The 10341-nt window shown below is 44.4% G+C and overlaps 1 protein-coding gene across 2 annotated transcripts in view; it reads right to left on the bottom strand.

The window, feature by feature from the left end:
- Window positions 1–3178: 3178 nt before the first annotated feature.
- The window catches only part of KCNH1 (potassium voltage-gated channel subfamily H member 1), a 185080-nt gene continuing 177917 nt past the window's right edge, over window positions 3179–10341 (bottom strand). The window contains exons 11-12 of one of the 2 annotated variants that reach the window (XR_014690875.1): window positions 9032–10069; window positions 3179–5246 (exon numbers count right to left, since the gene is read on the bottom strand). Coding sequence is in view for 1 of the 2 variants with exons in the window: in XM_084512990.1 (XP_084369116.1) it covers window positions 9221–10069 (849 nt within the window). In the remaining variant the exon portion in view is untranslated. Of the gene's footprint in view, window positions 5247–7680; window positions 10070–10341 lie in introns of those variants that run through there. The other variant, XM_084512990.1, reaches the window with a different exon arrangement.

The following is a 10341-nucleotide window of genomic DNA, read 5'->3' as shown; positions in this document are numbered from 1 at the left end:
GGTTTGAAAGCGATCTGTGTTTTCCTTCATTGTAATCCACCGCTTGCAGAGAACCAATTCTTGCCCAGCTGCTGAGCCCACAATAGCTCCCAGGTTTAATACCGCACTCAGTGTGCTACCGCTGCTGAACATTTCTCTCCAAATGGTGACCCCTGCTGAAGAAGAGGCCTTAGTCCTCTGTTTATGGAAAGGCCACACTTGACGTGGATCCTCCAGCAGCGTTTCCTTCTCCCCAAGTTGTGTATTTCAGCTATGAGGAGGGGATGTGGAGGCAAATCCCTGAACCAATACCCACCTCCCTTCAGATTCACATCTACAAATGCAGTGATGGTCACAGGTGCAACACATCCCCCTAGGCAGGCGTTAACAGCAAAGATGTGCCTTCACTTCATGCCTCATCCACTGGGACCGAAACTTTCTCTGGTCATTTTAAGTAAAACTGTAAAAGTGATTAAAGCTAAAAAGAAAAAAGTAAAGAACAAGGAAAAAAAAAAGGAAGGGAAGGGAAGGGAAGGGAAGGGAAGGGAAGGGAAGGGAAGGGAAGGGAAGGGAAGGGAAGGGAAGGGAAGGGAAGGGAAGGGAAGGGAAGGGAAGGGAAGGGAAGGGAAGGGAAGGGAAGGGAAGGGAAGGGAAGGGAAGGGAAGGGAAGGGAAGGGAAGGGAAGGGAAGGGAAGGGAAGGGAAGGGAAGGGAAGGGAAGGGAAGGGAAGGGAAGGGAAGGGAAGGGAAGGGAAGGGAAGGGGGAGGAAGAAACTGTGGAGAACAAGAGAAATGTGTCACCTCACAAGCAAGCTTTCTCTGAGGTTGTTCCTGCACTCCCTTCCTCCATCTGTACCAGGTGGGATTTCTAGGGTGAAAAGCTGAGAAGTTACCCTCATGGACGAAGATGCTGAAGTTAAACTTGTTTTTAAACCTACACCTGTGCCATGGGGGGGGAGAGGGGGGGAGAGACACACTTAAATTTGAACATGGCTGGGCTGTAGGAGGGCTTGAATTTGACCTTGATTAGGAAGGGGGAACAGGAATGGAAAAGGAAAGAGGATTAAAAAAAAAAAAAAGACAGCCCTGAGCAGGTGTATTTTGCAGCTGTACCTGTGCACAAGCGTCCTCATATTTGCTGCTGACAAACACGTTCGGAGTTTGTTTACTCTAATGCCTTCTCTGTCTCCCTCACTGGTTTTTACTCTGTCTGTCTTTGAGGAATAGGACAGATTATTTCCCCCAGCCTCTTCATCCCATCACAGAGGCCGTGCTGAATTATAATGAAGGGAGCAGAAATGCAGGTGAACAATATTTGTTTGCTGTTATTGTTCCTACGCCCTACGCCTGTTGCCTTTAACGCCCTGCCACAGCAGGCAGCCATGAGCACCATGGCACCCCCGCGTCCCTCAGCATTGCCCCACGGGACGGGCAGCTTGGCCGGCCAGCCCAGCCTCGGTGGCACACCAGGCACAGCAGCAGCTGCAAAATGCAAAATTCACAGTGGCCAAACAAGATAACACTGCCTCCCCAGCAGCTGCAGCAAGTGGGTGAGGGGTGCCTGGCTGGGATGGGAAGGGAGGGAGGTGCTGGAGGAGGTCACTCGGCCTGGCACAAGTGCCAGACCAGAGCTCTCCTCCAGCTACCCACCGTCAGGTGTCTTGGAGGTGCTGCCCTTTGCACATGAGCTTATGCTAAAATAGAATAGAGCAGGACCTCCTTTTACTACTCAGACTCTGTCATGTGCACACTGAGGCCAGGACATGTCTCCCCTTGCACAGTCTCCCTCCTGCCAGAGGTGGCTGACAGAAATCTCATGAAGTTCAACAAGAAGTGCGGAGCCCTGCACCTGGGGAGGAACAACCGCAGGCACCAGGACAGGCTGGGGGCCACCCAGCTGGAAAGCAGCTTGGCAGACGAGGACCTGGAGGTCCTGGTGGACACAGAGGGGAACACAAGCCAGCAATGTGCCCTTGTCACTAAGAAGGCTGATGGCATTCTTGGCTGCTTTAGGCCGAGTATCACCAGCAGGTCAGGGGAGGTGGTCCTTCCCCTGTACTCGGTGTTGGTGAGGCTACATCTGGAGCACTGCATCCAGTTCTGTCCCCCAGTGCAAGAGATGTAGTGGAGGGGCCACTGTAGGGCCACCAAGATGATCATGGGGCTGTGGGGCTGGCAAGGGGAGGGCAGCAGGGACAGGGAACATTGTCTGGGCCATGCTATCTGTCCCTGCATTAAGTCGAGCTTGCGACACCACCAGGGAGGCTGCTGAGCACATAAAGAGCCTAAGCAAAGTAAAAAACTGAGAGATCAGAAAATGGGAACAGCAGCCTTCAACGACCTCAGAATTAAATAAAAAAGTGCATGCCTTCACTCTGTTACTCTCCCCTGTTCTAAGTACAGGGAGCACAGTATATATAACATCAGGCAAAATAAAGCTGAGACTTTCATGCTGGTCAGTGAAATAGCAGCAGCTGAAGATCCAGTCACAGCACACACTGCTGTGGATGCAGAAGTGATGGTAAAAATAGCTTCTCCTTGTGCTCCTTGGCTGTAGCTAGTACAGTTTAGCCTCAGCCCTGTAGGCTGAAAGCTTTATGCTTTATTGCTGTTCCTTTGACGATTAGGTTCACAATCCCATGAAGTATTGCTGTGCAGGTGACAGCAGCGCTCACCAGACCCAAAAGGGTGAGGAGGCAATGGGCTAAGATCATGCTGCAGAGAATGAAGCACAAACAGAGGTGTGAAGCTCACGGGGTCTAGGCTGACATCCTGAAGAGTAAAATCCTGTACACATACCCAGACCGGCTGCTGGTCGCAGGAGCAGTGATCTCGGTATGGATTTGCTTCACCTGGCCCAGGCTGGAATCCACAATGCAGGGTGCTAGGATGGTTGTTCCACAGAAAACCTGCCTCCAGCTTCCAGCGGCCCTGCAAGTGTAAATCCTGGCTGTGCTGATATGCAGCAGGCCAAAGTCTGAGGAAACAACCTGAACCATTTACAGCTAAAACAGTGACACCAAACTTCTGTGCTGATAGCACTCCACACACAGAGCAACAGGAACAAAACAGTGAGCCAGAAGCTCTAGAGAGTAAATTAAATCCCCTCATTGCTCTAACACACATATATGCTACACACAGAAAAGCACACCAAGGCGTTTATAATGTATAAAATAGTTTATTACTATAATAAATAAAATTAAACTTTTTTTTTTTACAAATATTATTTGTGCTTGTTTAAAAATGTTGAACAGGGATATCATTATGTAGGTGGCTGCATTTGTAACTGAAACATTCCCAAACAGCGTGTATACGTACGTACACACACTGTCTATCTACTGGCAGCTGCTTTGCTGACCACAAAAATAGTATCTACTTGTTCTCTTTGTCTAGTCATGCTTCATTGAACAAAGTGACAAATGCCAAGAAAAAGAAAGAAGAGTATTTGGTGGATTTCAGAAAGGATAAAACCAAGTGAAATACACTTAAAAGCGCCAAAGCGACTGCATTAACTGCATATCAATAAAGTGTCCATGCAGTGGTGGCTAAATATTGAAACGCAGACAGGTTTCCAACAGATGTACAAATATTGATTGTATGTAGGTACAATAATATAACACATTCATTAGAAAACTTCGTATTTCTTTATATAGCAGTTCATCCTGATACAAGATTATTGAACGTCTTTCATCTACAGCTAAAATGATTCTTTTTCTATGTTAGTGGTCACAGATTCAGTGGGAAGAAGAAAAAAGGACATTAGCCTTTCAGAACAGAGAGTGAAAACCCCAAACTGCTTTGTTAACACCAGGTGTTTAAGTCCACCTACAGAGATGTCCTGGGATTACACATCAAATATGTTTACACAACACTCAACAATCAGTTTGAAACAAATTACAGTTGCAGGTAATTTCACATTAGCGTTGTTGAACTGTAAAAAAAATCTTTGAAACAAACACTTTTGTGATATGACGGGCTGGCTCCCTGATGTACAAAAGTGTTTAGACAATAATTATGTATCTTGGTTTTGTAAGGGGAGAGGACTATTGGAGTAATTTATTATACCAAGAAGAAGGCAATAAGTGGAAAAATAAATGTGATTACCAACAAGTGATTTCCATCAGATTTAGAAAGCTAATCAAAGTGCTTTATCTTTAGGCAACGTTGTAAATACTACAGAACATTAAGAAGGAAGGAGAATGGAATCACAGTTTGAATTATGTCACTTATGAAAGGGTCTTAAGGCTAAATGTCGGATATATCTTATTGCAAAAAGCTTTATTTTCATTTAATTGAATCAACACTTGCCACAACAATGTGGTCAAAACTATGTCTGATTAAAGGATGCAGTAATCTACTGCACCTCACCTCAAATTTCTGGAGCTTCCCTGCACGGGTCTCTCTCTAAAAAGTTTGTTGCAATGAATCAGAAGTGCAGCTGAAACACAGACTTTGTTATTGCCAAAACACCCACAGGAGACTACGTGGAAATGAAGAATTCAGAAGGTGCTCTTCACCACCTAATACCAGGACAAGAAAGCAGAGGTGCGGTGACTGCATGCCACAGAAGGATAGGCTCAGCACCTTTGAGACATCCCCTGGTACCAGGAAAAAGAAATCCGCCTGTTCCACAGTCCCTCTTGCAGGAGAAGCCACGAGAAGCGATACCAGGGCAGCTTAGCTTCAGAGACATTGTGAGTGAGCAACAAATGGTGGCTTATGAGCCGTATTCCCACCAGCTATGATACAGCATTTTTCCAATGTCACACGGTTTCCTTTTCCTATCACAGCATCTGCCAGATCTTCTCTCAGTCACAGCTAGCCAGACTAACAGGATAAAGTTGAGGCCTGCTAGAGAAACCAAAAGTCTTGGCCTTAGAAATTCAACATTTAACAAACAAGATACTAACTAGGACATTCAGTGGGTAGCTACTGGGAAGATTGAAGTTCCCATCTTGAACTGTAATCATTGAATGAGGGATGTGCTTTTACGGAACAGAAACACAATCCATAGACTTATCTGTACATAGATATTATATATATGTGTGTATGTACACGCATTTGCACAAGTGTAATCATACACGTTGTTTATATAGCAAAGACAAATCATGTATTAAATTCTTTCACAGACTGGTTAAGAGTGATTGAAAATATCACCAGATATTCACAGTAAATATCTTGTTCGGTTCATTAAAGTGAAGTACTGTAGAAGCAGAACATCACCTTCGAAGCTGTTAAACAGGGTGCTCGCTGGGATTCAGAGCAGCACTGTGAAAGAGATTTAAAGCAAGAAGGGTGTTTTTAAAAGTATACAGGTAATACCAGACAGAAGTTAATGTATCTGAACACAGTAGGGGTGAGGGTTGGTTTTCGCTTTTTTAATCCTGTGCTGCATATTGGTATTCTGGTTAAGCACGAACTTTTACACGTTTCCATTTTAACAATTCATAACCCAGGCTCTTTCTCTGAACCACCAGCTTTTGACTGAAATCTCATTCGAATATAGGGTAAAAACAGAATGCATGATCACTTTTTGATTAATACAGGCTCTTTAGCAGGCTGTTAAATGGTAGAAGCACTATGCCAGAACACCGTTAAAACAGGGGCTTTGTTTTTTCTATTCTCTTACAGACTGTGTAAACATTTGCTAGTGAAGGGGCAGAATCTCTCATGCTCAGAGGTCATTCATTTCTAAGCTGAAAAATAATTTTATTGAGGAGGCTTGCTCAACATGTAGGGAGAAAAAGGAAAAGCTGACAAAGAAATGGAAGAACAAGTAAAAATTACCATGGGTATGTACACCACCCAGCCTTAGGCATCCAAGTTTAAGGCTCAATAGAGACAGATTTGCAACAGAGGTGCTTTCAATCACTCTCTAAAGGAGAATCACTGGATCTACTGAGCCAGGGCACTACACTACAGCTCCAAACCAGTCTGAGGGCCAAAGCAGTCACTGGTTCCACAGCAGGCAGAGTTGTGCTCAATTTAATCACTAAGTAGCCCAGGTAATCCAAAGACCAAAAGCTCATTCTAAATATTTTTTCAAATTCTCTTACAATGCATACTGGTTACTGAGGGATGATGCAGTCTTCTAGAACTAGTTTTAGTACCTACCAGTTCATAAAATCATAATAAAATAGGTCTGATCTGTTACAGCTGTGCAAATGTGAATGACATTGCCTGCTGCCAGTGCTGACCTGCAGCAGATGCCTTGAAGGTATCACTGGAGGGAGCAGGGTTTTTCTGGAGTTTCATGACTGTAACAGAATCAAATCTGGCCATATTCTTCAAAGACATTACATTTTAAGTGTAATTCCGTAGTATATTACAGTCTTTCAAGGCTTTACAAATGGATTATAAATGGCTTTATAGGCTATTATGAAAGCCTCATAAAAGCCTTCGAAATGGGCTCCGCTACAACCACCCCTTGCTGTACGGCAGGCAGCAGCACACCAAATCACGCTGAATTGGGCTGCACGAGAGGTGCCCCCAGAAGATGGAGACTTGGGCTCCCTTACAGTACTACAGGTGGCAGAGGGGATAACTGGGGGATTCGGCAATCAGCAGCACCAGAAACACCTTAAACACATCCCTGAGGGCACATGAAACATACCACTGAGAAACATCAACAGAGTGCCAGCAGCAAAGGGCCAGGTAACCTGCAACTGCACACATAACTCTATGCCTGCACTGCGATGCTTGAGATATCAGGCACGTCCTTTGGGGGTTATAACCATTTCCTCCCCCATCTGCCTCAGCTAAGCCAATTTTCATGTTTATCCAACTGCAGGGAGATGGGTACCTGCTGAGTTCAGCAAGACTTTCAGCCTGTCACAAATTTTCTGAAGGAAACCCAATGTTGGGAATATAATGCTGCAGAGCACTTCTTCACCTGGATTAGAAAACTGACACCAAGGTAGCCTCTCAAACCCTGCTGGAACTTTTGGGCATCAATTAGAAATACGTACATACTTGTAAACCTGTGGTTTATTCAGGCATAATTTCACTGTTGGATGAATTTACTGACTGACGAGACTAGAGAGAAAAATCACGTAGGAGTTTCTAACTGAAAAAAATGCTGTGTGGATTTCTTATGGTAATCACGGCATAGCTATTGCAGGTAACCATTGCCATTGACAGTGATTAAAGCACTGCACGCACACACACACACACACTGTGATTTGGTCAAAAAGAGCTTTCTGCAGTACTGTACATCTTCGGTACATAGCTGTCACCACTGGAAAAAAATAAACATGAAACCAGAAGTAAATTCAGGAAATAGCACCCCTGTTTCATAGCAAGTCACCTCTCTAATGCCTTTTCTTGGGAATGGGGGAAAGAAAGCGGCATACAGACTTGATCCTGATAGATGTTTCTCGGGAATTTTTCAGTCCTCGGGTAAGATTTTTTAATCTCTGGGCACTTCTGTAGTGGACAAGGGCCTATGACTCTTGAAAGCTAACCCTAAACCAGCTTCAAACCACAGTGCTGCTCTGAATAATCAGCATCTCAGAGCAGGGCAGTTACTGGAAGAGCAGATATTAACAGATATCCTGCCTCCTGAGCTCCCAGCTTGTCACAGCACAGCCCCGACGCTGTGCCACTTCCTCAGGGCACCTTGCACTTCCCCAGGGATGACTGGCACAGTTCTGCATGGCCCCATGCAAGCATCAGGCCACCCGAAATCCTTTCAAATTGGTCATTTCATTTACGTTTTACTTACTTAACCTGAACCAAATTTTCTTCCCCCAAAATCATGTCATATATATATATATTTTTTTTTTTTGAATTACTTTGTACCATAGAAAAAGAATGAGAACTACTACTGAACTGTATCGACCTACTGCCATTAAGAATGAAAACCCCAAAAAGTGTTGCATCATGCTTCTGTGCAATAACCTACTGATAAATAGTGAACGTACCTGATCAGTGGAGAGAATTTACTGTGAATACACACCTCTATCCCAAGCCTTGATACCATTTGCACTACCCTACTTAGTGAATAATGAACAGTAGTTTTGGTAAAGTGCTTCAATCTTCCTCCAAAGAAGTTATGAAAATATAAGTTTTGGAAACATCTTTAAGAAGCAGATCTTCTTGTTTCCTTGCTACAATAGTGCTTGTATACAGTAAGCACTGTATTTCTACCTCTATTATCCATTTGCTTTCTAGCTAGATAAGATCAGGAACAATACATTTGGGCGTAGAGAAAAATGCCACAATCTAAAACCTCTAAAAGTTCTGTGAAAGCCTTTGGCTACAGTGAACATTACCAAAACAGAAACTTCTGAATAATAATTTAACAAGAACTAAAAGAGCAGATTCATAGCAAAAATGGGACATAAATGCCACAGTACATTTTCCCAGGGAGGAACATCTGCAGAACAGCTACTGGCACCGATGCACCACGGTACGTTCTGCAGTGGGCAGGACACATTCTGCACATTCAGTGGCTGGAGTTAAAAGCAAAGGTAACAATATTCCATAACATCTGAGGCAGAAGGTAAGCTTTTGTAAACCAGTATCCTGGCTCACAAAATGAGAACGTGGATGATCCTGTTTATTGACTGACCTGAAATGCTATCCCTGTTTCTGAGGATGTTGTTAAATGTAATTGGTTGAGCAATATGACAATTAAGAAAAAAATGTTCATTTTTTCAAACTTTTTACAACTCCCTTAACTCCCCCAAATGAACTTTGGTATCAAGTAGCACATGTTCATTCTACTGCTCTTTGCTTTATTACATGTATATGAAAACATACTGTGGCATTTAACAAGCTGAACAGGTGACTGAGACAGTGACAGCAGCAGAAAAAAAAAAAAAAGAAAGAAAGAAAGAAAAATGCTGAAAATGTAAGCACCCTGGCAAGTCCTTATTCATATAGGCAAAACTGAGCTAACTACATAAGGCATGCTCCAAAAACCTAAGAGGTCACCTGGCGCTCACTGGGATGGCTGCTGCTTTCCGAGTTCTTATTCCAACATCCTGAGGGAGAGAGGGAGTGGGGGGAATGGGAACCAATGCAGAAAAGAAAAACTTTATAAACTGTACCCTTGCTGTCAAAAAGGCTTCAGAGTCAGCTGCCATCTTGACATGAGGTTGCAATTCCTGCTACCGTACCTTTTTAGACACAGGGAACATGCTTAGTGAATTGGTCCCTCACTCGTTTTTGAGATTAAATTTAAAATGTTAGGGGGGTGGTCTGTTTGTTTGATTGATTGTTTTTCAGAAAGAAACACCTCAGCTAGCTCCAAACATGTCTTTTTCTGATTCTGGAGACTGGGGCCTTGATATTTCAAACAACTCCTGTGGTGACTGGGAGCTTCTTCTTGAGGTTAATATCCTAAGTATCTCTGCAAGCTGTTTTTCTATATTGGTCATTTTTGTGTTTAAAGCCTTGATGTCCTCTTTCAACTCGTGTTTCACTTCCAGCATGGTAGCCTGAAGAGTCTGTTCTGGGATAGGATAAAAGGAATGCTTGACCTCGGTAAGGACCGGGCTGCGGTCCTGCGGGCTTCGTGTCTCCCCAACATTATCCAAGCGCAAGTCACTTTTTGTGATGCCACTGTCACAAGAGTCTGTCTTCTTCAGGGTAGCTTCTCCCGAAGCTTTAGTTCTCTCAGGTAAAGTCTCCATGGATTCTGCTTTGGAGACTTTGTTCCAGTCCTCACCTTTGCCACAGGCATCTTTGAATTTGGCCCAGCCTTTCCGTCGAGGGTAATCCCCCGACGCTTTGCACCCTGTGTACTCCGACGCCGGGGCCTGCAGCTTTGCCTGGTCGGACGCCCCAGACGTCGAAGCAGACTGGTAGGAGACGGGGGTGGCCGGGCTCTCCCGTACGGTCACCACGCTGGCTTTGACCACCGAGCGGGCCGAGGAGTGCTCGCCTAAGACGTTGCCCTTCTCCACATCCAGGTCATCCGGGTCTCTCCCTCTCTCTGCCGCGAGCCGCGCTTCCTTCTGCTGCCTGAAGCGCTGAAACAGCCGGCGGACCGGGTGATCTGGTGGTAAAATCAGAGGGGCTTCGTTCTTCCTCTTCATTCTCTCCTCTTCTTCACGTTTCACGTCGCTGATTTTCCGGAACACAATCTACAGGGGGAAAGAGATTTTGCACAGTCATTAACTGCACCCTTCCCGAGGGGGAGAAGTTGTAGAGAAAGAATTATTTGAAAGAATTAATTATAACCAACAAATGCACAATCTTTGTGCATTTACAGCAACACTACTGCAGTTTTCAAGTGTCTTATTTTGTAAATGTGGCTTATTTCATTATTTAAGCTTATCTGTCTTACAACATCAGAAAAAAAAAAAAAGCTCTCCAGTTCTGAGAAGTCACCAAAGCAGTGCCATGGTACATCTAA

This window comes from Aythya ferina (genome assembly GCF_964211825.1).
Source record: "Aythya ferina genome assembly, chromosome: 3".
In the NCBI taxonomy this organism is placed as follows: Eukaryota; Metazoa; Chordata; class Aves; order Anseriformes; family Anatidae; genus Aythya; species Aythya ferina.
Note: the sequence above shows the minus strand (reverse complement) of the source record. Positions and strands in the feature narration are given on the sequence as shown.